General features: G+C 44.5%; 3 protein-coding genes across 3 annotated transcripts in view; 1 reads left to right on the top strand and 2 right to left on the bottom strand.

The window, feature by feature from the left end:
* The first annotated feature begins 2,294 nt into the window (after positions 1-2,294).
* LOC310851741 (uncharacterized protein) lies at positions 2,295-9,327 on the top strand. The gene is made up of 5 exons (XM_083754410.1): positions 2,295-2,423; positions 4,310-4,505; positions 6,576-6,722; positions 8,510-8,644; positions 8,839-9,327. Exons 1-5 carry the CDS (start codon positions 2,421-2,423, stop codon positions 8,925-8,927), a joined length of 570 nt encoding a protein of 189 aa, XP_083610536.1. The 5' UTR covers positions 2,295-2,420; the 3' UTR covers positions 8,928-9,327.
* Positions 9,328-10,632: 1,305 nt separating this feature from the next.
* Positions 10,633-18,842, bottom strand: LOC310851746 (uncharacterized protein). The gene is made up of 4 exons (XM_083754421.1): positions 18,455-18,842; positions 15,264-15,416; positions 14,410-14,544; positions 10,633-11,110 (listed from the first exon to the last, which is right to left on the bottom strand). Exons 1-4 carry the CDS (start codon positions 18,630-18,632, stop codon positions 11,031-11,033), a joined length of 546 nt encoding a protein of 181 aa, XP_083610547.1. The 5' UTR covers positions 18,633-18,842; the 3' UTR covers positions 10,633-11,030.
* A 1,742-nt stretch (positions 18,843-20,584) lies between these two features.
* LOC310851624 (uncharacterized protein) overlaps positions 20,585-27,477 on the bottom strand; it is a 33,074-nt gene continuing 26,181 nt past the window's right edge. Inside the window, exons 4-6 of the mRNA XM_083754213.1 lie at positions 26,877-27,029; positions 23,545-23,673; positions 20,585-21,105 (exon numbers count right to left, since the gene is read on the bottom strand). Of these exons, the coding sequence (XP_083610339.1) occupies positions 21,011-21,105; positions 23,545-23,673; positions 26,877-27,029 (377 nt within the window). The 3' untranslated portion in view covers positions 20,585-21,010. The remainder of the gene's footprint in view (positions 21,106-23,544; positions 23,674-26,876; positions 27,030-27,477) is intronic.

The following is a 27,477-nucleotide window of genomic DNA, read 5'->3' as shown; positions in this document are numbered from 1 at the left end:
CCGTAGAATTGTTACCTGCTGAATATAACTCTTGGTAAAACTCCTGAAATATTCTCGACTTATCTTTCAAATTGTGAATATTACCTGTTTTATCTTTTATTAGGCTAATTGTGAATATTACCTGTTTTATCTTTTATTAGGCTAATTGAATTCTTTATTGTTTTTGACTACACAGCTCTAGCCAGCAATTTGTAATTTTTATTACAATGTTCAAAAAATTCTCTTTTCAGGAATATAAAATCTCTCTGCACTTTTCCCATATCTTTATCTCCTTCCTTTTTGCCTGTAATTGTGCATAACATCTTTTATATTAATTTTATCATTGATATATTGATTTCCCCTCTGTTTGACCTCTTATTTAGGTTTGTATTTGTTTGTATTTCTTACCAGAGGTGTAGCACTGTGGGTCTGTTGAACTGAAAGCAACCAAGTGCCTTGTGGCATCTTAAGTAAAGGTAAAGGTAAAGGGACGCCTGACCATTAGGTCCAGTCGTGGCCGACTCTGGGGTTGCGGCGCTCATCTCGCTTTATTGGCTGAGGGAGCGGGCTTACAGCTTCCGGGTCATGTGGACAGCATGACTAAGCTGCTTCTGGTGAACCAGAGCAGTGCACGGAAGCGCCATTTACCTTCCCGCCAGAGGGGTACCTATTTATCTACTTGCACTTTGAAGTGCTTCCGAACTGCTGGGTTGGCAGGAGCAGGGACCGAGCAACAGGAGCTCACCCCATCGCGGGGATTCGAACTGCTGACCTTCCGATTGGCAAGTCCTAGGCTCTGTGGTTTAACCCACAGTGCCATCTGTGTCCCGGCATCTTAAGCACTAGCAGTTGAAAACAGAGACAAAGTCTGAAAATGCTGATAAATTTTGACCCAAGATGGTTCAGCTGAAAGAATTTATAAGTGTGCAGATTAAGCTTTTAGGAACTGCACTTAACCTCAGAGGTATGACTACATTTAAGTTCCTGCATAATGCACATTGTAGTTATTAAATACATATATTCACTGTTGTAGTCAGATAATATATTTTTCAGAAACACAAATTAATTTTCACAGATAGTACACGTCTTCCATATCCAACTTGAGACTGCATCTGTCCGATGCAGGAAACAATATTTGGTTGGGGGACATTATAGCAGGGATTAGGGATTGGTTACAGGCTTGAAGGTATTGGCGGTGAGCGTTGCTCGAGTGGCGGTTAGGCATTGGCAGGGGTCTATTGTTATGCAAATGAAGTATGGGGGAGGAGCGCCATCACCTCCCAAAACAAATGGGTAGTCCGGTAGAGGACTCTGGGGGGCGTTGCCTTGTCCGAAACCTCGTGAGGTAAGGGCCTCCGGCACGCCCCAGAGCGGTGTGTCACCCGTGGGATCCTAGTTGGCGTACTTCAACAGGACTCCAACGGCTTGTGGACAACCCTTCCCGGCCCCCATGCCGGGTAGTCGATAGGAGCCAATGCCTAAGGCCAATACCTTTCAATTCTGTAATCAATAAAGTTGTGGCCTTTACGCCCATTAAACTTAAACTCTGTGTCCAGTGTCTTCATTCCACGCGGGGGAGGGTTCTCGCCACGCAATTAAGTTCCTGCATAATGCACATTGTAGTTATTAAATACATATATTCCGGAAATAGTTTTCCGGAACAGAAAGGTGACTGCAAAGAAAAAAAAGGAGTACAAATGTAATTTCTTTCTGGGAACTTGCGTATAGATAAATCAAATCACTGTTTGTATCCTTTGAATAATTTGGTATACTTGTTTATCCCCACCCCCAGATGTAATGTTTAATGTATGCTATCATTGTATTTTTTTAAAAAAGAGAAATGCAATAAAATAAATAAAATAAAATAAGCAGCCTTATAAATCTTAAACTTTAAATAGATCAAAATGTCAACATTCAGACAAGAACTTGACAACCTAGCTTTTCACCAAAAGCCAGTAATACAAATTTGGTCAAATTAAATTCTTAATGGATCATGTTTCCTGCATTAAACAGACATATCTGCAACCCAGGCAAAGAAAACTGGGAGCTAGATGCCTCCTTTATCTACAGGAGATTTGGGTACAGACCTCTTTTCAAATGATTCTCAAATATCATTTTGATATCACTTTGATATCACTTTGAGAAATATTTGGAATTTATGAACCCAGACTACTTAGAAAAGACCCATTAAAATGAATGGACCTGACTAGGTCCATTCATTTCAACCAGTCTATTCTGAGTAGAACTTAGTTGGAGACAACCCTCTGTTCATGGAAGGAGGGAAAATTCCATGACAGTTGAAAAGCAAGACTCTCAGAAGCTGGGTGGCCATTCTGTTTTTTTGGTTTGGGTTGCAACAGAGAGGAACAACCACAAAGAAGAGGGTATGGTGCATGTCTGGAATGTTGGGTGGTCAAAGCTTTCACCTTTCAAGTTGAATTATGGTGAGTCCAAAAGCAAGAGTGATGGCCCTTGTGCCTCCCTTTCTCCACTTACTGAGGCCCTGAGCCACAAGGAAATTAGACATATCCAAAAGAAGAACATCAATAATGGAACTAATAGAATAGAAATGTAAATAGTATTCTTCTCTACCCCACACAGTAGAGCCCAAGACAAGTTGCAATACGATTTGCCAAAACAACTGTAAACAATATTGAAAACATTTTTAAGAACCTCCCTCAAATATTCCTCCAAGGGAGGGATATTCAAGGGAAGGTAAAATACTAAGTTGAAAGAAGGGATGACTGAGAACCTTTGATATGCTTTTAAAAAGGCAACAGATGATCAGGCACAAATAATCAGCAGGGGAAAAATTGAGTTTTCCATGGAGGGCTCTGCTAAACCTATGATGGACCTGGGGTAGCTCAGTTGGTAGAGCGTGAGACTCTCAATCTCAGGCTGATGGGTTTGAGCCCCACGTTTGGCAAGATTCCTGTATTGCCGAGGGCCCTCTGGTGGTTCCCTCATTGCGAGAAGTGAGGCTACAGGGAACCAGACAGAGGGCCTTCTCGGTAGTGGCGCCCGCCCTGTGGAACGCCCTCCCATCAGATGTCAAAGAGATAAAGAATTACCTGACATTCAGAAGACATCTTAAGGCAGCCCTGTTCAGGGAAGTTTTTAATATGTAATGCTGTTTTTAACACTGATTGGGAGCCGCCCAGAGTGGCTGGGGAAACTCAGCCAGATGGGCGGGGTATAAATAATAAATTATTATTATTATTATTATTATTATTATTATTATTATTATTATTATTAGGGTTGAATTAGATGACACTCAGTGTCCCTTTCAACTCTGCAATTCTGTGATTCTATGCTTGCCAACTTAAGGTGCAATGGTATGAGTCCCACATTGCAGGGGAAGTCTGGTCCCTGTTTTGAGATAGCATTGAATATATATATAGCCAAGGCGATGTTGTTCAGGGACTTGAGGACCAAGGCCGGTCTTCAGACCCGAGTCTAAACTTGAGGGTTGCCAAGAATGGATGGTTCCATTTTGTAAACCTGGATGCATAATGGTTAGGAAGACAATACTATGCTGAAGCTTGACTAAAGGTTGCTGGGAAATGCATGGCCCCTTTGAAAAACAGAAGCTTCAGGTCTATTTCATTGGTTAGACCTGCCTTGTGGCACATCTGCCTTCTCAGTCTTAATCCTGCTGCAGTTACAACTGACCTAGTTGTTGCTGTTGTGCAAGTTTGGGGAGGAAAGGGCAGAGGATTGTAAGGTTCTGTACCCCAAACTTCTCCTTTGCTTACCCCATGACCATCGCCTTGGAAAATTATGAAACAGGGGAGGACTCTTGGGAGACTCAGAACAGATAAAATAAAGTCCTTAGACATGCAGCATATAATTCATTGCACTCACTTCCACGGGAGGCAGTGATAGCCACACATTTAGATGGCCTTAAAAGAAGATCGGACAAATTCATGGACGTGAAGGCTAAGAGTGGCTTCTAGCCATCATTGCTATGCTCTGCCTTCACAGTTGGAGGCAGCAATGTTTCTGGGTACCAGTTGCTGGAAACTGCAGGAAGGGAGAATTGTCTTAGACCCTGGTCCTGCTGGAGGGTTTCCCACATGCATCTGGTTGGCCCCTGTGGCCCCAAAGAGTGGATACCACCATAAAAAAGGACTTCTTTCTAGTTGAGTTTTTTCAGGTTGTAGCCAAGGCATGCCCTGTCACCGGAAGCCACATAACTGGAGGCCGTGGTGATGTTGGGGTAGAACAGACCACCAAGCTGGCAAATGATCCCCTTCAGCACACCCCTCATACCTAGATTCCAAGTATCATTCTTAGGGCTTCTGAATGTTGGCCTTTCCTCTTTCTGCAGATCCTTGCCAAAGTCCGGCCAATGCCTTTTGTCAGAAAAACATACAGCGTCATGTGCTGCGTCAATATCATCTTGCTCATCATCTGCATAGCATCTCCCAACTGGCTGGTCCATCACTGTGTGAAATCCAATGTTCATTTGGGGTTATGGCTTTTTTGCTTTGAGAAGGACTGTAAACCACACCCGTACAGCATCGGTTAGGAGGCACAACTGGTTTACTGTTCTTTCTTGGGTTAAGGGTCATGGGCCAAACGGACTTCTGGGTAGGAGTTTTATTTCCATGCAGTGGAGGCTAGGATGAGTTGACTTGAATGACGGTCTTACCCCTTAGGTACCCACTCAGTAGCTTTTGTCTGCAGAAGTAGCATTTTTTTCAGACCTTAGCTATACATTCAAAGCAATATAAGATCACTTTAAACAATCATGGCTTCCCACACATAATTTTGGCAACTATAGTGTGTTAAGTATGCTGAGAGTTGCTAAGAGTCTCCACAATTTCCAGAGTTTCCTGGGGAGAGAAGTTGACTGTTAAACCACTTTGAGAATTGTAGCTCTGGGGCAGAGGGAGATAGAGGTCTTCTAATAACTCTCAGCTCCCTTAACAAACTGCAGTCCCCATGATTCTTTGGAGGAAGACATGGCTGTTTAAAGTGGTATGATATTGCTTTAAATGTACAGGGCAGGTGGAGTTATAGTGTGGCAGCATCTATGCTCTGGAAATTAATACTAGGCCAACAACTTGGTTGTAGCCACTTCCAGTTTACTCAGAGCAGGCTCACTGAAATTAAAGACCATAGCTAACTTAGGTCCATTACTTTTAATTGGTCTACTATGAGTAAACATTAGTGGAGAACCGGCCCATTATTTTCAACCCTTGCTAAAAACTTTTTTGTTTAGACAAGCCTAGAGGAACGTGCAATTTTTGTTTGTTTTGCATATTTGTTTGTAAAACTGTTGGTTTTATCTAAATTTTGGTGATGTTGTTATGTCTTCTTGTTTTTTAAACTCTGTTGATTTTAGGGGTTGTTTTCTTATGTTTTATATTATTTAATGTAAACTTCTTCTTCATATGATTAAATACATAAACCATTGCACTGTAGTTCACTATTACTATTAGAAGTCAGAGATGAAGCTGTGACTGGTTTGGATTCCAAGCCAAAAAAACCCCTCCAAACCTCTTAGATTTCAGCAATCTCCTTGGTTTGCTCCCCAGCCTTCCTACCAAAGCAAACAGAGTTCTAATTTGTTATAAGAATGAATGTACAATGCATACACAAATGTCCCCCCCCCCATTGTTAAACAATGCAGAGCCAGAAATCCTTGTTAGTGTGTTCGAAATCTCTGAGAGTTCTGCTCTGATAGATTTGATCTCTTTCTGCTCACTGCTGATATTGAACCTTTACTGGCCATTTTCCTCTTTAAGAGAAGGCCACCAATGGGAAGAAGCTATTGCCCTCATGCCCTGCTTCTGGGCTGCCTGGAATCATCCACTCTGTACTGCAATCTCGCAACCACTGAGAAGGCCCTCTGCCTGGTTCCCTGTAACCTCACTTCTCACAGTGAGGGAACCACCAGAAGGCCCTCGGCGCTGGGCCTCAGTGTCTGGGCTGAACAATGGGGATGGAGATGCTCTTTCAGGTATACTGGGCCAAGGCCGTTTAGGGCTTTAAAGGTCAGCACCAACACTTTGAATTGTGCTCAGAAACGTACTGGGATCCAATGTAGGTCTTTCAGGACTGGTGTTATATGGTCTCGGCAGCCACTCCCAGTCACCAGTCTAGCTGCCACATTCTGGATTAGTTGTAGTTTCTGGATCACCTTCAAAGGTAGCCCCACATAGAGTGCATTGCAGTAGTCCAAGCGGAAGATAACCAGAGCATGCACCACTCTGGCAAGACAGTCTGCGGGCAGGGAGGGTCCCGGCCAGAGTTGAGACGAAGTTCATCTTTGAAGTGAACTGTTTCACTCCCTTCTTTCTCATGCTCCTTTTCTCTGCGGCTGGCCAGGCCAATACATTATGCTGGCTATACATGGATCAAAGCATGTACCTAAGAATAACAGTTAAATTGACATAGGAGCACCACCTGCACCACCTGTTCCCTGACACTACATTAACTAAACATGTAATTGCCACCCTGGCTGCATGTGGACCCTCCCATTCATATATACACTGACTAGGAATGCACTGCAAATCTGTTCTTAGAAGCACTGGCATAATGCCACGAATGCACTTGCAATGGGACTGTTTTTCTTTCCTTTTTTCTAGAGAGTCTGGAGGCTGTCCGAGGCCTTATGATAATAGCCCTCATTTTTACTTGCTTTGCCTTGCTGTGCGGACAGAACCTTTTAAGTCGCATCACAAAGAGGGAGATTCCCGACTGTATGATTTCTTCCATTGCTAACTACTGTGCAGGTATCATATCAGGGCACTTCGTCATCTAGCAGAACAGTGAATTTAGTTTAGTGCTTCTCCACGTGGAGCAGAAACAGCGCCAGCCATGGGCAAGAGTGGAGTATGCTCAGAGGAACTCCGAGTTCTCTGGGAAGAGGGCTTGACTGTTTGCATGCTCTGGGCATTGTAGCTCTGTGAAAGGAATAGGGAGTTTCCTAGCAACTCTCAGCACTACAGTTCCCAGGGTCCTTTTGGGGAAGCCATGACTGTTGAAAATGGCACGATGCAGCAGCGGGTTGCCAATCTTTTTTGCACCAGAGGGCAATATTGAGAGTGCTGAGAGTTCCAGTCACAAAATGGCTGCCGTGGAGGGGACATGGAGTAAGACAAAATGGCTGCTGTGGTCAGCATGGCATAACATTAGAGAGAGTACAGCCACTGCTGTTTCATTGTTCCTGCCCCTAGTTACCCTCATACTAAGTATAGAAAGTCAGTTGTATCCTTGTGAAGATATAGCTCTGAATGGGACAATAACTGTGTTTTCCTTAATGCCAGTCCTGTACCTACTTATCTGGAAGAAAGCTCTATTAAACACAAAGAGACTTACTTGAGAAATTGGCATGTGTGACTGGACATTATTAATGAGTGCCTGGACATCAGCTCCTGCATAGCAGGAAACATCCCCAAGTCTCTTTCCCAAGTTTTCATATTTAATTTTTTGGATATTTTTTGGGGGGAGGCAGCACTCTTTAACATCCACACACAATTATTGTTGAGTGGTATTTAAAGATAATAATCTTTAGCAAGTAGCCAATCTCAGACAAATGCATCATAGGAAAGATGCCTGCTGGTTGCAAGGGACAAAGAAAGGGCAAAATGCAGAGATTCTACGGACTACTTGAAAATAAGACAAAAGTAGGAACACTAATGGGAAGGGGAGGAAACAGAAGCTCTTTAGGACTCCAGGGATTCCTGTTGCCTGGTGTCTAAACAACCTACTTGTCAATCACAGCTCTGACTTCACTCATTGGCTAAAAACACTGATAGGCGAGAACCAGGCTGGCTCATTTCACAGAAATTACTTAGAAGGCTGCCAGCACATTTTGCTTTACAACTCTCTTTCTAGGAGAGCTAGAGATGTAATCATTTTTTTAAATGAAAGCTCAGAGTCTGGGGCATTTGCCTGGGAGCCGTAGTGAAAACCTTCCTGGGCACTGTGGCACCTATGGGCTTGGTGGCCCCTGCGACACAGCTTTAAATGGTGGTGGGACCTTAGATTCGTTTTCCAGTAAGGATTGTGTGTTGGAGGGGATTCATTTAGTTCACATTCTAATGCAATGTTCTCAAATCAGTATACAAACCAAAACATACCTCTCTTTTGAAATTTGCCCTTCTCTGAATTTTGTAATTTTGAATGGTGGTTGGCCTCCAACCAAGGGATGATTACAAAAATGTGCATATTACTGAAAACAGCCTAAAGAAACGCATTCGACGTGGGGTTGGTGAGGGCTAAATTGCTTGCAAAAATGCTTATACTAGGCAAAACTGTGTAAGAAAGTGCACCTATTTTTGAAAATGTGCACAAAAACACATACAAATTTCCACTTCAAATAAACGAATTGCAATGGGTTAAACCAAACTATAATTGAAAGGTCCATCCACATTGAGTCGCCAGTCTCATAGGGCTTAGTACATGCCATGTGGGGGGTTGGAGGAGGAGCGGAAGATTCACTATCTTGTCCTTTGTCTCAGGCAGCAAAATGTCTTGGGACATCCCTGTCTAATAAGAGTTTCTTGCTTGCTTGCAGGACTCTGCACTGTCAGTTCTCTAATGATTGTGTTGTTTGAGGTTCGTGTTGTCATAGATGCAGATGTTATACACCTGGCACCAGACTGGGCTTTCTGCATAGCTTGCGTCTCCTTCTCTCTCAGCTTAGTGTTGGGTGAGTACATCCTATTCTGAGTCAGATAACAATCTTGGTAAACTGGGGTCAGCTGCGTTTTCTCTCATATATATGAATGAATATATGTATGAGAAAATGAGCTTCAATTTCATATAAAAGCTTCATTTTCTAACACTTCCAGGATTAGTCTTCTCATTTCCCAATTTCTTCTTGTTTTCCAATTTCTTTTCCAGGTACACAAAACCTGCTATGGGACAGGAAGTTCCACAAAAAAGTAAAACCATCCCAAGAGGAAGAGCCATCAACACCCAGTGACCCTTGAGTATAGCCCACGGCCTATGACACCTGTCACAGGTGTTCCCCAGTCAGGTGGGGCCTTGAAACCTGACTGGCCAATGGGCGTTCTGTTTGGAATAAGCCTGGATTGCAGAAAAGATGCCCACTTTCATCTCTGCGACATCACTTTTGAGAAGCCATCTTACCCAAATGCCCTGCTGGAACCATCATAATGATCTCATCCATTACTTTTTATTCAGCAATCGTTTCTGACTCGGGTGGAATATCCCTCATGCTTTCCAAGACTGCCCCATTTCCCCACTTGCTTCCAATTGTTGTTGCTGCTGTTTTTATTACAATATATGTATATGTTGTGAGGACTGACCACATCTCAGTCATATGTGATGCTATGGATGAACACTTAAATATTAAATGTCTTATAGCAACTTTTGCTTCTCATAATATTACTGGAAATTAATGAATCTCTTGAAATCAGGGCCGGTCCTACTATTAGGAAGAGTGAAGGGGCTCCCTCAGACCTCATATGCTAAGGAAGAGGGAGCAACTGAGGGGGTGGAGGACAGAGCCAGATGTACTTATGTAGGGATAGGGGAGAAAAATGTTTTTGTTTGTATTTTTATCAGAAACTATCTAATTCACACTTCTCATACCAATATGCAAAGTGAAATACAATTATCCTGCAATATTTACACATCTCTGAATTTTGCAATGTGGTTCTCTGTAACTAAACATTTGGTATAAAGGTAAAGGTACCCCTGCCCGTACGGGCCAGTCATGTCCGACTCTAGGGTTGTGCACCCATCTCACTTAAGAGGCCGGGGGCCAGCGCTGTCCGGAGACACTTCCGGGTCACGTGGCCAGCGTGACAAAGCTGCTCTGGCGAGCGAGCACCAGTGCAGCGCACAGAAACGCCGTTTACCTTCCCGCTATAAAGCGGTACCTATTTATCTACTTGCACTTAGGGGTGCTTTCGAACTGCTAGGTGGGCAGGAGCTGGGACTGAACGATGGGAGCTCACCCCGCCGCGGGGATTCAAACTGCCGACCATACGATCGGCAAGTTCTAGGCACTGAGGTTTTACCCACAGCGCCACCCGCGTTGGTATAGAAAAGAGTGTGGAATTACTCATACCTATTACTGAAGATAACATACAAAAAATCATTGTGGTAATGGAAATGGTTTGCAAAATTGTGAAGATTAGTTAAAAGCGTCATACAAAGACACATATATTGTGATAAATTTGCCCTGAAATGTTGACAAATGTTTGTGATGATGATGATGATGATGATGATTACAAATTGCTGCAGAAATGTGAACTGAATTTAAGATAGCAAAAATGAGAAGCTGAGGGAAACCAAATTCCATAGATTCTTGCCCCCCCTAGTGCCATGTGGTCTTCTCTGTGTGCCCCCTACACAACAGAGCACTGCTCTTGAGGATGGTAAGGATGGGCGTTGGAGTCCAGCAACATTCAGAGGGCACCAGATCCCCCATCCCTGCAATGAATAGTCTTCACCCATAGCATTCTTTCGTAATGGCAGCTCCACCACCAAGGAATGAGCTATTTGCTTTGCCCTGCTATCAGAATAATAGAATTGTAGAGTCAACCGAGTCCAGCTCTCCTGCGATGCAGGAATCATAGCTAACCAATCCCTGTGTCGTCACATGATCATCTGTAACTCATTGCTTTGGCCTTCGTTTGATCAAGGAGGTGGAGAGGGCTATCAATCTTCCATACAAACCAATGATTTAATAGCAGGGCAAGGCATTGAAGCAGGAAGAAAAGAAAGGAAGAAAAAAATTGTCTAAATACAAATCAAATGGGATGCAATGAAGAGGAGACCTGGGAAAGGGTCGTTTCTTCTTCAGTGCTGCTGAAATGCAGTAAGCTGCACGTGGGTTGTTCAAAGATTCTGATCTCACTAAGTCCAGTGGGTATGTACTTGAAGGTGTGCTGGCAGGATGATATCCAATGCAAACAGTGAATCTTGTGGCCCGGGTATGGACATCTCCTCCATTTAAAAATGCACATGGTCAATGTAGATTCCAAGGATCCAGTGCCACTTCAAAAATGGGGGGAAGCATACAATGCTTTCTTCCTTCTAGACTTTTGGCCTTTGGTGTCTGATTACCCTTTGGGAGCCACCTGTGAGGAATAAGCTGTTGGTTTCCAGAGGGAGAGCTGGTACAGCACCAGGCTGAATATTCCTGGGAGAGAAAGAGAGAGGTACAGAGATGAGTGGGCAATGGCATGGTTTGTCAGCATGGTACCTGTGGACACACATGGACTCTCAGGAAGGGGGGGGAAGGAGAAATATGGTTCATTACATACAGTGGCACCTTGGTTCTTAAACGTAATCTGTTCCGGAAGTCCGTTCCAAAACCAAAGTGTTCCAAAACCAAGGCACACTTTCTCATAGAAAGTAATGCAAAATGGATCAATCCATTCCAGACTCTTAAAAAACAAAAAAGCCGCAAAAACAAAAAAAGCAAAATAAATAGCAAAAACAGACAGACTTCAGTGTTAACACCCAAAACGGAAGTGTGGCACTCAAAACAAAAGTGTGGCACTCAAATCGGAAGCGTAACACTCAAAATGGAGCACGTTCAGCTTATGAAAAAAGTTTGTAAACCGGAACACTTACTTCCGGGTTCGCAGTGTTTGGGTTTCAAGTTGTTTGAGTACCAAGTCATTTGAGAACCAAGGTACCACTGTATTTAAAGTAAAAAATCTATCGAATTCACACTTTCTATAGCAGTATGCTAACCCAAACACCACCTGTTAGGGTGTGAAACCTAAGATGCTGGCAAGTTAGCAATGTCATGTGACTTTAAGTAGTCAAGCTCGTTAAGTTGTTAAGTTGCTCAGTATATAAAGAGTGTTTGTTTTCTCTGCCTGCGGGGCGTGAAGCAAAAATGTCTGAAAGCTCCGGAGGTGTTTCTGTTATCTGTCTGCAATAAACCTGTCTTTGGAAAGACAGGCTTCTCTGTGTCGTTATTCCTTTGCTACTGAGACTCTGAAGCTTGTACTGCAACAAGAATCTCTGCACTGGACTTAATTAATGCTCTGCAAAGAGAACTGTTGCTGGTTGCACAGCGGAAGCGTTTACTGGGCCAGTACACAGACTCTCTTAGGTTATGGCTCCTTCTACGTTTCTACAGCTGTATTGTGTGCAGAGAAAGTGAAAGCAGCTTTCGGATGAGAGAAGACCGGCTTGGTCGTAAATCCAGCTCTTAAAGGAACTGAGAGGCTGCAGAAAGTTGAGAGAGCTGCGTAAGTGAAGATTTACAGCTTCATTAGCTGCAAAAGGTTAGCTTGACCTCCCGTTCTGTTTTTGTTTTGTTAATAAAAACAGAGGACGGTGGTAGGTTGCTAGTGAAGAGACGGAGGGAAAAAAGTTTAAAAGGCTTCAGAGGAGGCTGGAGGCGTCTGAAAAGTGAGTAAAACAAATCCCAAGGGGAAAGAGAAGCAAGGGCACACAGAGGGAGTAGCAGCAGACCCCAAGAATGGCAGTGGAAAATTTCCAGGTTCCCTTTACAAAGTTGAACTCTGCTAATTACGTGCAGTGGTCTAAGAGGGCTCAAGTCTGGTTGGAAGCCAAAGAAGTGTGGGCTGACTATGTCCAGAGGTGAAAGCCGTTTGTGGCTGTTGCAGCAGATGCCACAGCAGAGCAAGAGGCTGCTGCACATGCTCAGAACAGGGAACATGATAAAAGAATCTCTGCACTGGACTTAATTAATGCTCTGCAAAGAGAACTGTTGCTGGTTGCGCAGCGGAAGCGTTTACTGGACCAGTACACAGACTCTCTTACCACCACCCTCCAAAATTCACACTTATCCAAATTTTGAGATGCAGTTGTGCCCACCGGGGGAGGGGCAGGGGGTGGGGCCCTGCAGGCACCAGAAAAATCCTCAGGGCTTGAGGTGTGGAAGGCCTATCAACTTCAATTCTCTCGGTTTCTTGTTTTCCAGTCATAAATTTGGTTATCCACATTTCACAGCAGTTTGAAATTTTCAAAAAGAGAATTTCTCCTCCTGAAAACCCACTTTGCATTTTAGTAGTTTTCTTGCAAGGTAACACATTGTTCAATGAGGTTTTGACTGGGCCATTTCCTCTAATTTAAGGCATTTGCATAAGTTGCTTTTACCATCTAGTCCAGCACCTTGTTCTCACAGTGGCTGACCAGATGCCTTTGGGAATCCTGTAAGCAGGACCTGAGCTCAAAAGTTCTTCCCCCGCATTTGTGATTCCCAGCAACCAGCATTCAGAGGCATGCAGTGGTGATACAACATAGCTGTTGTGACCAACCGCCATCAATTGGTCTGATCCTACTTTAAAGCCATCTAGGTTTGTGGCCATCCCTATGTCTTGTCGGAGCAAATTCCATAGTCAATGAGAGAGGGGGAGCCTCCCTTGTTCCTGACTTTTCAGCATGACAAGCCCCCCCCCCCCCCGATGCGGAAACTCTGAGTCAAAACATGAGACCTGGTTACTCTGAATGTCTCCTTTCAGATACCTCAAAGACCACCTCCATCCCTCCAGATCTTCTCAGATGCTAAGATTGGCAGAGTTAACCCTCTTGGCAGTTCCTCAGATGTGCACGGGTGTGTGTGTGGTCTTGGAAAGGGCCTTCTCTGTGGCAACCCCTAGCCTGTGGCATTCCCTCCCCATGGAGGTGTGTCTGGCCACCTTCATTATACAGGTTTCAGTGAACACCAAACACTCCCCTTTACCCTGGCTTTTGACACTTGTTGTTGTTTAGTCGTTTAGTTGTGTCTGACTCTTCGTGACCCCATGGACCAGAGCATGCCAGGCACTCCTGTCTTCCACTGCCCCCCGCAGTTTGGCCAAACTCATGCTGGTAGCTTCGAGAACACTGTCCAACCATCTCGTCCTCTGTCGTCCCCTTCTCCTTGTGCCCTCCATCTTTCCCAACATCAGGGTCTTTTCCAGGGAGTCTTCTCTTCTCATGAGGTGGCCAAAGTATTGGAGCCTCAGCTTCATGATCTGTCCTTCCAGTGAGCACTCAGGGCTGATTTCTTTCAGAATGGATAGGTTTGATCTTCTTGCAGTCCATGGGACTCTCAAGGGTCTCCTCCAGCACCATAATTCAAAAGCATCAATTCTTCGGCGATCAGCCTTCTTTATGGTCCAGCTCTCACTTCCATACATCACTACTGGGAAAACCATAGCTTTAACTATATGGACCTTATTTTTATGACCCACTTGCTTTCTCTGATTGTAATTTTTTGTTGTTTTTAAAACTGTTTTCAATACTGTGTTTTAATGGTTGTGACCCAACCTGAGATCTTAGGGAGAAATTGGAACCTCTATCTCTATATGAATTGTGGCCAGTTCTTCTTAGAGCAGACCCACTGGAATAAATTAACATGGCTAATGTAAGGCCATTAATTTCAATGGGTCTACTCTAAAGTGTAATTGGCTATAGGCCATTATAGCCAAGGACTATAATAGCCATTATAACCATTATAGCCTTTGCATTTACCTGTCCCCAAGCAAAGGGCGCAGACAACACAGCTTAGGAAATAAGCCCATTTAGCAGAAGGGTCCTGCAGTTGAGGCTCTGTTGTCTCGCGGACGGAGTTATCAAATACCACCACAGCGACCAGCACACAGATCCCTACAAGAAACAGTGGATTAGGGTCCATTCAAATATTATATTTGGTTAGTCCTGCAAATGCAACAGTGCTCGTGGTGAATGGATGATTTTCACACACTATTCTCCCTGTTATGCTGTGCTTCTTTTTTTAGCTATCCAATTTATACCCCTCCCTTCCTCCTAATGGAGCCCAGGACGGCAGGTTAGCATTTATGTATTCATTTATTGCATCTCTATCCCACCTTTTTCCTCCAAGGAGCTCAAGGTGGAATACATGGTTCTCGCTCTCCTCATATACTCTTCACAACAACCCCATGTGGTAGGTTCGACTGAGAGGCTGGGAATAATAATAATAATAATAATAATAATAATAATAATAATAATAATTTGGTGAGGGGGCCGAAACAGCCTCAGCCCCTAGGAGCTAGCAGTAATGGCATTTAGCAGTTTGTTTTCGCCTTCTCCCTCCCATTCCCCATTTCCTCATGTGTTGTGTCTTTTTATATCAAGAGTCTGAGGGAACCGGCCATCTTAGAACTGGTGTTTGTAAGCCACCCTTGAGAATTTTTTTGGCTGAAAGACAGGCATAAATGCTATAAACAGACAAATAAATGTCCTGTTTATGGAAGGCAGTTCTCGAGTACTTGTGATCCCCCTGCTCCCCGCCGGTTTCCTTGCTTTTGTCCCCAAAAGCAGCTACATCCCAGTTGGACACAAATGATTCATCTCGAAATTGGTACCTGAGGTCAAGCTGAAGACAGCTGCAATAGGGCCATCCATGAAAAAGTCCTCAGTGCAGTTCATCCAGTATTTCGATTCCACAGAGGACATTATGGCCAGAAGGGAAAAAAAGAGAGCCACGAGCATAAAGCTCCGGATGACGTCCAGTTTCACTAAAGTGGAATAAGAGACTTGTAAAAATAGCTGAGGGTTGTCCCAGACAGCTCTTCCCCACCCAAACAACGGCACTCAGGAAACATGGAGAAAGTCTCTCCTCTCTGCAACCCAAATTCTGTGACTGGGAATAAAAGGATATGAAATTTATGGATGCCTCCAGATCATCAGTGTTTTTGCAGGAGGGACTCAAGAGTGTGCCACAATGTTAGGTTGCGACAATTAAATTATAGGGCCATATTCATGCCATGCTTTTAAACTACAACAAAAACACTTTAAACAGTCATGGCTTCTCTCCCCGTGCCTCTCAGATTTCTGGGAGCTGTAGTTGGAAGGGTGTTGGAAGTTGTCTGGAGACCCCTTATCCCCCTCACAGAGCTGCGCTCGTTCAGCTGCTATGGTCGCAGAGAAAAATGAATAGTGGACTTCCTGTTTCTGGCAGTGGAAAATGGCTGATCCCACGCAATCGGACCTCAGCCGTTCTGATAATTCAGGGCTGATATGGGGGTAAGTAGCCCTGGCAGCCTCCCCAGGGCAGAGGAGGACTGTCTCAACGACCCGCGGTCTGCCCCAGATTGCCGATGTGGCAGATGGCAGGGGCACTGGGTCACGGAGCTAGGGACGGCTGACACTCCTGCGACGCCACCCCATAGCCGGACACATATGTTTGGGAAAATATAAAGATTTGGAAAACAAACAGACACGCTCTGAATTGAAGAAGCTGGAAAAAACCTGCAGTATGTACAGTATCTGGTGCAAAAGATCGAACTTCAAAGAGATCCTCATCAAGACATTTGGAATGTGGAGGGGCTTGGTATGTAAAAAAACATTCTTTTATCCTTAATATCAACAATCCTTAATGCATGCCAAGCCTCATTAAGAACTTAAATTGCTCTTCAAAAAGTGAGTTCAGATGGACTTTCATATATAATTGGGATCTACTCGCAGCCACTTCTCTTCTAAGACCGGAAATGTCTGTTAAAGATGAAAACAAAGGACAAAGGACAAAATGGCTTCTACCCACTACGTCTTTATTGAATATCTGAAATACTTCCCTGATTAAGAGAAACAGGAGCTAACGGATGGTTGGTTATAAAGACTGGAAACAATATTACATATACAACTGTTTGCAAAAAGATGTTTTTTTGATTACGAGCGAGAGAGGGGGCTAAATGGATGTCTGGCAGCCCCCCTCTAGGGCCCGGAGGGGGGACTGGGAGGATTCCAAAGGCCAATTGCTAACTGTCTGATATATGGCTACATTGCAAACAGTCTGTTTAAGATAAATCAACAAGGAGGTTACAGAAGGAAATTTCTCTCTGTTTCTTTGATAACACCTGGACGGGAAAGATTAACGATCTGGGAGCTGGCAAAATAACAACTCTCAAAGAGCTGGACAGAACTTTGAAATTGGATGCAATTAAATGAAGTGGTGCGATGAAAAAACAGCTGAAGGAGTACAATATACGGACAAATCTGCACTCCATAGGGGGAAAAAATGTATCTGTTTTCTGACATGAATGAGGATCGTAGAACCAGAGTCAAAATGTGGAGGGGGGAAATCGGACATGGAATTATGAATAACATTGAGGATGATGAGAGGCAGGACTATGATGTTGAATGCGCTTCGAAATTCAGACCGTTAGAAGTCAAAACAAAACTATTACAATTTGGAAGACAATGGGACCTTTTTTATTTTAGTTTTTTTATTTTTATTGGACTTGATTTGATATGTTAATTGGATGTTTTTATTGGAAAATTAATAAATGCTTTAAAAAAAGAGAGAAAAATGAATAGTGGAATAATAATGGCAACAGCGATTTGCAATGACATAGTAAAGCACTTTCTGCAATAAAAGCACCTTCGTGATTGTATAATAATAGCAAATGTCGATCATATCAGTTAGCCAGAGTAAACATGGGCAGGATCCAGTCAGGAATGTATAAGGAATGATCTTAATCCAGCTCATGTGCTTTGAACATGAATAGACTGGCCAGCCCATTCTGTTGAATGGCAGAATTTCCTTCAGAAATGTTTGATTCTGCATTGTTTTATTGATGTTTAATATGCTGTAAACTGCTTTAAGATTTTTCTAAAAAATATAAAGTATAGAAATGAAAATAATAATAATAATAATAATAATAATAATAATAATAATAATAATATCCTAAAAATCTGTACAAAAAACCCCAAGCAACTATAAAACCCAGAGAGTCAGTCTAAGAGCCTTCTGGGTTTTCCTTTTCCATTTGTTTATTTGTTTGTTCTTTAAAACAAATAACAAAAACATTTTTAGCTGTATCTATGAGGGAAGCCATCTTTTTTTTCTTTCACAAGTCACTAGGACCCTCATACCTACGGGACCGCCTCTCCCGGTATGCCCCGCGGAGGACCTTAAGGTCCACAAATAGCAACACACTAGAGGTCCCGGGCCCTAAGGAAGTCAGATTAGCCTCAACTAGAGCCAGGGCCTTTTCAACACTGGCTCCGGCCTGGTGGAATACTCTGTCTCATGAGAGCAGGGGCCTGCAGGATCTGATTTCTTTCCGCAGGGCCTGTAAGACAGAGTTGTTCCACCTGGCCTTTGGCTTGGTATCAACTTGATCCCCTCCCCCTCTTTCCCTTTTCCTTTCTCCTTCTGTGATGGAACTCCTATTTGGGGACTTCCCTGGCTTTTTTCTGGCCCATGCAGGGCCAGTCTGGATAGTTGGCCTTGGTGAAGATTTGACGTTTTCATCCCCAAAAAGTTTTTGATTTGAGTTTCTACTGAAATGAGGCTGCATTTTAATGTTGTACTTAATCTTGTTTTTAAGTTGTATTTTAATCAATTGTTTTAATACCTGGTGTTAGCTGCTCTGAGCCCGGTCTTGGCTGGGGAGGGTGGGGTATAAATAAAATGTATTATTTATTATTATTAGTAGCAGCAGCACCCATAGTATGTGTGGAGGGGGAAAGAGGAATTCAAAGCCTGAGGGAAACAACAGCGGCAGTATCTGTTGAACCCAACGTCACCCAGCCCAACCCAGGCATACTGTACTTTCTCTGATGGCCAAGAAACTGCAGCCGTCTTCTGTGCAGGTGGTCCATAAACCAGTGTATGAGGCTTCCAGAATATCTGTTTGGTGCACTGCCCACCCAGAGGATAGTTGAGCAACCAAGAGAAGCACAAAACTAATGCAGGAAAGGAGGCAGCTAATTCCCCTGTAGAGAAGCATGGTGGGGTTCCTTCTCCTGATCTTTGGCGCTGGCAGCAGCCTGAAGAGGCTGGGAGGGTAGTGGTGGTGCTAGCGAGGTCACCCCAGGAGGCTCCAAGGAGATCACTGAGATCCAGTTTCCACCGGACAACGTGCTCCTCAAACGGTTTCTACTGGATTCCTCTGTTCCGTTCCTTCAACTGAAATGGAACCTTTGAACTGGGTGGGAGAGAACCTTCCTCCGGGAGTAGCTAGAAGTTCAGTATTGGACGAATCTGTCCATTTCAGTTCCCCTTGGCTTCTCGTTTCCTCTTAGCTGAAGTTCAGTTCTCCACAATTCAATGGATCAGTTTGTGACTCATTTACTGGACTATAGTTCTCTTGGAAATTCAACCAGGCAACTTTGTGTGAAAGGCTCAGGATATACAGCCTCCCTCCCTCCCCCCCTTTTTTTGCAAACACATTTCCCTGAACATAATGCATTTTTTGGTATGTTATTTTCACACTTTTCCCTAAGGTATCCATTTTTAAAAAATATTATTATTATTGGATTGGAGAACTGCATTGCAGCAGTTGGAAAAGTGAGAATTTTGAAGGAGGTTGTATTTCTGGCTACGTATTGTTGTAGGGTTTTTTAAAACCACTTCCGAACTCGAGAGGAGGTGGAGTTGCGGGCTTCACACCTTCTCCATGTGCACAGGGGCTGGCTCTCAGCCTCCGCACGATTGAGGGGATCCCGGGGGGGGGGGGCATGGCTTGCTCAATAGCACACTGGCGCGGCCAGGGATCTCCCTCTTTTGCCGCCTCAGCTCATCGGGTTTAGCTGCCTTGTTTTCTCCGTCTGTTTTCACGTGCTGTGCTTAAGGGATTTTTGTGCTTTCTCGAGTGGCGGTTGGGCATTGGTAGGGGTATTGTCATGTAGATGAAGGGGGGAGGAAGCGCCATCACCTCCCCCGAATATCGAAGGATAGTCCAATAAAGGATTCCGGGGGGCATGGCCCTGCCCGAAGCCTATGGAGGTGAGGGCCTAAGGCATGCCCCCGAGTGGTGACCCCAGGGGAGTTCCTAGTTGATGTGCATCAGCAGGACTCCCCCTACTGGTGATTAACTCTTCCCGGTCTTCAAGAATTCGGGCTGAAGTCGGATATTCGGTTAGGACCAATGCCTAAGCCAATACCGCTCATTCCTGTAACCAATAAAGTTGTGGCCATTTTTTGCCCATTAACCTAAATATTTGTCAAAACAAAAAAAATTCCTTCCAGTAGCACCTTAAAGACCAACTAAGTTAGTTCTTGGTATGAGCTTTCATGTGCATGCACACTTCTTCAGATACCTGGAGATACCAGATACCAGATATCTGAAGAAGTGTGCATGCACACGAAAGCTCATACCAAGAACTAACTTAGTTGGTCTTTAAGGTGCTACTGGAAGGAATTTGTTTTGTTTTGACTATGGCAGACCAACACGGCTACCTATCTGTAACTAAATATTTGTGTCATGTGTCTTTATTTCCACCAGGGGGAGGCAGGAACTCACTACGCAATTATGGGTTTCCACAATAAAATGGGAACCAACTGAATCCGCCCATCCATATTTGTTTGTTGCATTTATATATCATCTTTTCCTTCAAGAAGCTTAAGGTTGTATACATGGTTCTCCCCCTCCTCAACTAATCCCCACTAAAATCCTGCAAGGTAGGTTAGACTAAAAGGCAGGGACTGGCCCAAGGTGACCCAGAGAGCTTCATGGCCACGTGGGGATTTGAACCCTGCTTTCCCAGGTCCTAATTCAACAATTATTGAAGTGGCGAAGGCACCACAGCTGTTAGAAGTTGGCTCCTATGGGTAGATAGACTGCATGGGAACTGGCAAAGTGCTTGCACTAGTGACGTGGTGTTTGCATGTTAATTGCAAATTTCAAAATAGCACACCATTAAAAACTGAAATTGCACATACATGAACCATACAATAAACCACATGCCTGAGAATTATATTTATAAAATATAATGCAATCTAAACATTAGAAATATGTGTCCATATGAGTTCTGCCATGAGAAATATATTGACTGATTTTAACAAAGAGAAGAGTTCAGGTGGGAGAGGGGTATTTCACTGAAGAGGAAAAATATCTCCCCAAGTAACGATCTTTCCAGGATTACTGAGCAGCACTGAAACACAAAGGGATTACTCAGCAGTGCCCAAAGTGTTGTAGGCAAAAAGAAGTTTTTCCAATTGATTGCCATGTCATAATGAGTCCAGGCAGAGGAGATCTCAAAGGAGATGAAGATTGTGATCTGCCCTGCTTGAGGTTACTTCACAGCCTCACATGTCCATGGAGCAAATAGGTCTGGGGGTTTAGAGTCCACTTTGGAGAGCGATGGAGCTTGCAGGCCTCGGCTTCTAGGCTGTCTCATCCGGCATTTGTGTATCTTCAACGCGGCCTGAGCTTGCAACTTCCCAGAGTGAAAACTTGTGGACCAGACCATTGTAAACAGCTGGAAGAGAAAGCAGCAAAAAGAAATAGGAAATTGTTTCTTTTGCTTTCTTTTATTACATAAAGAACAAAAAACCAGCATTACTATAAAACCCAACCGCCTATGTGGTGGTTGAATTCCATCAGAACTTACTTCTCCTTAAGTTTCCGTATTCCAGTTAATGTGGCAGCTCCCATTACCACATGCAAACATAGCAACCGAAATATTTTATAACGTGAAGGAGGTCTCACATTCTCCTCTTTTGCGCTGTGCATAATAATGTCTTTCCATTAGAAATTGCGAGGGACACTCAGGGCACTTCCGGATGAACTGTGTATTGAGCATAAAGAAGTAAGAAAAGGTGTGCTGGATCAGTCCAGAGGCCCATGTAGCCCATCATCCTGTTCTGAGAGTGGCCAAGCAGAGGCCTAGGAGAAACCCTCAAGCACAAGAGCACACTCCCCACTTGATATTCCCAGCAACTGGAGGTAGGACATTCATCCAGATTTGTTTTCAAGGAGATCAGGTGATGTTGGCTACTGAGTTAGCATTTATGCTGATTTGTTAGCAGGGAGCTGAGATGATGTTTATGCTGCATTTTGCCCATCAATTTTCTTATCCCCAAAAGTCTGGTCTTCGGGAGAAGCCGATTTGTCGCAAAAGAACTCCAGACCAGCTTTTATTGAACTTGCTGGTATGTGATTGAATCCCATCCTAAAATAGCAACTGCCTGGAAACATCAGCAGAAGCTGTTCTTCACATGTAGCAGGGGTGCCATCTGGGGGAAGGGCAGGGGAGCTGAGGCACCCCCCAAAAAAATTCAAGGAGGGGACTGGGGCCCCTCAATCTTCTGCAGCAACCATGTGCATGCCAAATGTGCAGGCAGTACAGTGTGTTCATGTACCTTGGGCATGACATGTCAGCACGTTGCACGGCATGTGTGAGTGACGTCGGCACATTGCACAGAATGCATGCATGCATGGCATGAGCACATCACATGGCATTGGCCCCCTCAATTGCCAGGGCAGCAGTCAGAGGCAGATGCAAAAATGAGACAGCAATCACTGGCAGATGATACAACTCTGATGGCAGAAAGTAAGGAGGAATTAAAGAACCTCTGAATGAGGGTGAAAGAGGAGAGCGCAAAATATGGTCTGAAGCTCAACATCAAAAAAACTAAGATCATGGCCACTGGTCCCATCACCTCCTGGCAAATAGAGGGGGAAGAAATGGAGGCAGTGAGAAATTTTACTTTCTTGGGCTCCATGATCGCTGCAGATGGTGACAGCAGTCATGAAATTAAAAGACCCCTGCTTCTTTGGAGAAAAGCAATGACAAACCTAGACAGCATCTTAAAAAGCAGAGACATCACCTTGCCGACAAAGGTCCGTATAGTTAAATCTATAGTTTTCCCCGTAGTGATGTATGGAAGTGACAGCTGGACCATAAAGAAGGCTGATAACCAAAGAATTGATGCTTTTCAATTATGGTGCTGGAAGAGACTCTTGAGAGTCCCATGGACTGCAAGAAGATCTCACCTATCCATTCTTATGGAAATCAGCCCTGAGTGCTCACTGGAAGGACAGATTGTGAAGCTGAGGCTCCAATACTTTGGCCACCTCATGAGAAGAGAAGACTCCCTGGAAAAGACCCTGATGTTGGGAAAGATTGAGGGCACAAGGAGAAGGGAATGACAGAGGACAAGATGGCTGGACAGTGTTCTCAAAGCTACAAACATGAGTTGGACCAAACTGCGGGAGACAGTGGAAGACAGGAGTGCCTGGCGTGCTCTGGTCCATGGGGTCATGAAGAGTCGGACACGACTAAACAACAACAAGGGAACCACATAGCAGACCAATAAGCCTGCATAACTGGCAACAATCCATTAGGAAAATCTCCTGCTCAAGCCCCACTAAAATAAAGATGATCTGCACAGGTACATTTCTCCATTTCAGAACACTTATGCCCAAGGAAAGAGCCCCCTGTGAGTTATAAATAGGTACAGTGTCAAAGGTATACAATGGGCTCCTTGTTATGCTCAAGGCCACATTCACACCATCTATTTAAAGCAGTATCATTCCACTGTAAATAGGCATGGCTTCTCCCAAAGGATTCTGGGAGCTGTAGTTTGTGAAGGGTGCTCAGAGCTGTTGGGAGACCCTCTATTCCTCTCCCAGAGCTACAGCTCCCAGAGTAGTTTAACAATCAATCCTTCTTCATGGGGAATGCAGAAACTAGAAGCACAGGAAAGAGAAGGCACAGATAAAGCAAAAAGTCAAAGTCTTAGACTTCTCAATACCACCACAGTGAGCAACGCAGTTTCCTACAAGGTGGAAGGAATATAATTAAGGGTGAGGTCTCTATATTATGATTTATATTATGATTTTATTCTGTATTCTGGATATAGGGCAGTATATAAATTAGAAGAAGAAGAAGAAGAGGCCCCCCACTGATACTTACCTGCCAAGAAGGAAAAAGCAGAGGTGAAACAGCTTAAGTAAAAAGCAAATTTCCCGGAAGGATGTGCAGAGTCTGACTTCCGATCGACTTGGACCCCAAATACCACCACAGCAATTAGCGAACAGATAGCTACAAAATACAAAGGAGATACTTAGAATTCCATTTTGATAAGTGATGGAGAAATCTGTTGTTTGACTCCAGCTCCCATAATCCTTGACTGTGGGCCATGCTGGCTGGAGCTGGTGGGGGCTAAAGTCCAACAAAATCTGGAGGTCCACAGGTTCCCCACCTCTGGCCTCTGTGTGATATTTTTAGAGACCTGAAAGAGGGGGAATTCTTAAACTCTAATGCATGGTCCCTAAGTATAATTTTGAGGCAGAGTGTGCATGAAAGTGCTTATATTAATGGGAGGGGCAGAAGATACCCAAATGTGTTATGTTTGGGGAATGTTTTTGCAAAAATGTTTGCTCATGAATTTTCATGATTAAAAAAACAGCAACACAAGCTGAAACGGAAATGGGGTGAACTGAAAGATTGGAAAATTGTGAAACTGACAGACAGGACCTTCTTACTGATGGCCCCTTGGCTCAAACTCAGCCTCTCGGGGGGCTAATTTCACCTATTCTCTGCCAACATTTAAAAAGATTATCAAAACTGTTCTGTTTAAGATGTGCTTTATATTATACATGACCCCCAAAGTTTTAGAATGCTGCTTTTTCAAAAAGGTAAGGCTGAAATCCAACCCTCTCCCCCTCCCCAATTTGCTGCAACTGAGGTGAGGTAGATGTTGGATGAGACATAGGTATCCCCACCTCTGCCAGCCCAACAGAGCTCTGCTGGCCTCTATCCATGGAGTGATGCTGCCATCACACCTCTGGCACTGAGCTTCCAGATCTACACAATAAAATGGTGGCTGGGTGGAAGTTCCAGTGGGGGGAATCTAACCTGTGGCAGCCTGGCAAAAACCCTCAATGAGATTATGCTGTGTTCTGGTCTGATGACAGGACCAATGTGGGGCGGGGTGTGTGGATTTCTGGATTGCGGACAGCTCCAAGGAGCAACTTAATCCAACAAACCCAACAAAGGCACAAAGCTACACTTGCAGCAACTGCAAGCTGTCTTCCTCACTGGAAGAGAAGGTACAGCACATTGAGGTCCAGCTATCCACATTTCAAGCTACTGGCCAAGATGTAGAATTTCTCAACAGAGCAGAATCAACTGTCCTGGAACAGTGGCACAGGCAAGCTGCTCCCAGGAAGGAGGAAGATTGCCTGTTGCAGGTGATAAAGCGTGTTCTCACTAAAGGAGAGCATGTGTTGTGGATGGGGACGGTCAAAGCACCCTGTTGTAAATAGGCAGGTGGAGATTAAAGGGCCTAACGTTGGTTGGTGGTTGGTGTTGCTGGGGTAAATTTGATGTTGCAAATTTATGGGTGGGATCAGAGGTTATTTAAGCAGGGTCCACAGCAGGCTACTTTCTCTTTTGCTGTGGACATCGGATCTCCCGCCCGCCCTCCCTTGTTTGGGCTTGCGCCTTGACCTTGCTTTGCCTGTCATGGGGTCGTCCGCATTGGTGCGGGGGCCTAGTAGGAATTTTCCCGACTGGCTGATTAGTGTGTGCCTTTTGGGTTTTGCCTACTGCTTAGCAAATCGTCACAACTTGTAAGGTTGGCGGTTAGGCATTGGTTTAAATTGGTTGGTGGAGGGGTATGGATTGGCTGTGCCTGCCCCTCCGATGCTGCTGCTGCTGGGAATTCCGTTAAAGGAATTCAGGGGCTTACCATCCTTTCGTCCAAACCCCTGGAATCGGGTTTGGGTCGTGTAAGCCTCTAGGAGCATGCGGGGAGAAGCTGAGGGTCTGTGTCGCAGCTCCAGTTATCCCTGAACTTGTTCCTCCACACTGGCTTTCGCTGGAATCCGGGAGCCAGTGCTGTCCCCAAGGGGGGGGGGGACAGATAGTCTTAACCAATGCCTAAGCAACCACTCACAATTTGTATGCTAATAAAGTTGTGGCCAAAATTATGCCAAAAACCTTAAACAAAAATTATGTGTGTTGTGTGAGTTATTGGGGTGAGGGTGTTTTGGGGGACCTCAGCACGCAAAGCCCTGGATGAAAGCGACACATGGAAGCAGGACTGCCAGGAGCCATGCAGTGTCACTGGAGCTGCAAAATCAGATCCATGCTGTCATGTCGGACACCAATTCTGGGCCAAAGGAGCAAGGACAGCAGTTGCAGACCTCTGAATACACCGAGGTGGTTGTGGAAGCCATAGTGTACCAAACTATTCCTGCCACTCCCCAGAGGAGGAAGTAATGTTTCACTGCTCTTCCCTAAAAACAGCTGCATCACCAGCTAGACTGGTGACTGGGAGTGGCCGCCGAGACCACATAATGCTGGTCCTGAAAGACCTACGTTGGCTCCCAGTACGTTTCCAAGCACAATTCAAAATGTTGGTGCTGACCTTTAAAGCCCTAAACGGCCTCGGCCCAGCACAGTCAGAGGAACAGGGGTGCGGGGGGAGCGCACTGCCCCCGGCGGCACAATCCCAGTGGGCTGTCATCATGGCTGCCCCCCACTCTCTGCCCCCCCGCCAGAGCTTGCAGCTCCGCAACTGCGGCCCAGTATACCTGAAGGAGCGTTTCCACCCCCATCATTTAGCCCGGACACTGAGGTCCAGCTCCGAGGCCTTCTGGCTGTTCCCTCACTGCAAGATTACAGGGAACCAGGCGGGGGCCTTCTTGGTAGTGGCGCCCACCCTGTGGAATGCCCTCCAACTAGAAGTCAAGGAAATAAACAACTATCTGACTTTTAGAAGGCATATGAAGGCAGCCCTGTTTAGGGAAGTTTTTAATGTTTGGTGTTTTAGTGTGCTTTTAATATTCTGTTGGGAGCCGCCCAGAGTGGCTGGCGAAACCCAGCCAGATATTTATACCCTGCCCATCTGGCTGGGTTTCCCCAACCACTTTGGGCAGCTCCCAGCAGAATATTAAAGACAAGATAATAAATTTAATTAAATAAATTAAATAAATTATTATTAGATTGAAATTATTATGTGATACAATTTTTGTGACATCCACACCTTGCATTTGAAGCCCTGTCATACCACTTTAAACAGACATAGCTTCCCCCAAAGAATTCTGGGAGTTCTCAGGGGACTCCTATATGCCTCACAGAGCTACAGTTTATAGAGTGGTTTAACCATCAATCCGTCTTCCCAGGGAACTCTGGGAATTGCAGCTCCTTGAGGGGAACAGGGAGGCTCCTTGCAACTCACGGTGCCTGTTGCAAATTACAGCTTTGTCATATGTATATTTATGCACTTTCCATGATACCTGCAATGAAGCTGAAGATGGAAATAAGCAGAGGCCTGCTAAGTAAGGGAGAGGAGCAGCGAACAATCCACTCCCATGGCATTGATAATGCCAAAGCTACGAAGGACATGATGAGAGCAAGTATCATGAAGATCCGGGTGATATTCAGGGATACTATAAGGAGAGAGAGAGATAAAAAGGAGAGATATTGTGAAAACGTAGGCTAGTTCCCAGACTTTTCTCCCCCCTTGCAAGAGCCTGGTCCCAGCCACATCAGTTTGTACTCATGGGGAAATTGGTCAGATATATCATTTGGCCTTTACTGTTCCTTTGGTGCTACTTCAAAAAGAACAAATTCAGTGACTTCACATGGAATATACAATTGATTTTCAGTCAAAAAGTATGGGTTACATCCCAGTGCTGGCCCTACTAAGAGCAGACCCATTGAAACAGATTCCTCTTTGTAAGAACCCATCTGCACTATACATTTAAACTACCGTAACACCATTTTAAACTGTCATGGCTTCCCATAGAGAATCCTGGGAAGTGTAGTTCATTTAGGATGGTGAAAGTTGTTAGGAGACCCCAATTCTCCCACAGAGCTATAAATGGCAGTGTGCTT

This window comes from Podarcis gaigeae (genome assembly GCF_964106915.1).
Source record: "Podarcis gaigeae genome assembly, chromosome: 8".
NCBI classification, from domain to species: Eukaryota; Metazoa; Chordata; class Lepidosauria; order Squamata; family Lacertidae; genus Podarcis; species Podarcis gaigeae.
This window is presented reverse-complemented; position numbering and strand designations above follow the sequence as displayed.

Coding starts and splice junctions, on each gene's coding strand:
- LOC310851746 (XM_083754421.1), bottom strand. CDS start 18,632: ATGCTTCTCTACAGGGGAATTAGCTGCCTCCTTTCCTGCATTAGTTTT. Junction 15,417..18,454: donor TTTCTTGGCCATCAGAGAAA/GTACAGTATGCC, acceptor ATTCCACTTTAG/TGAAACTGGACGTCATCCGG. Junction 11,111..14,409: donor CGCCCTTTGCTTGGGGACAG/GTAAATGCAAAG, acceptor TTTCTCTCCCAG/GAATATTCAGCCTGGTGCTG.
- LOC310851741 (XM_083754410.1), top strand. Junction 4,506..6,575: donor ACCACACCCGTACAGCATCG/GTTAGGAGGCAC, acceptor CCTTTTTTCTAG/AGAGTCTGGAGGCTGTCCGA. Junction 8,645..8,838: donor CTCTCTCAGCTTAGTGTTGG/GTGAGTACATCC, acceptor TTTCTTTTCCAG/GTACACAAAACCTGCTATGG.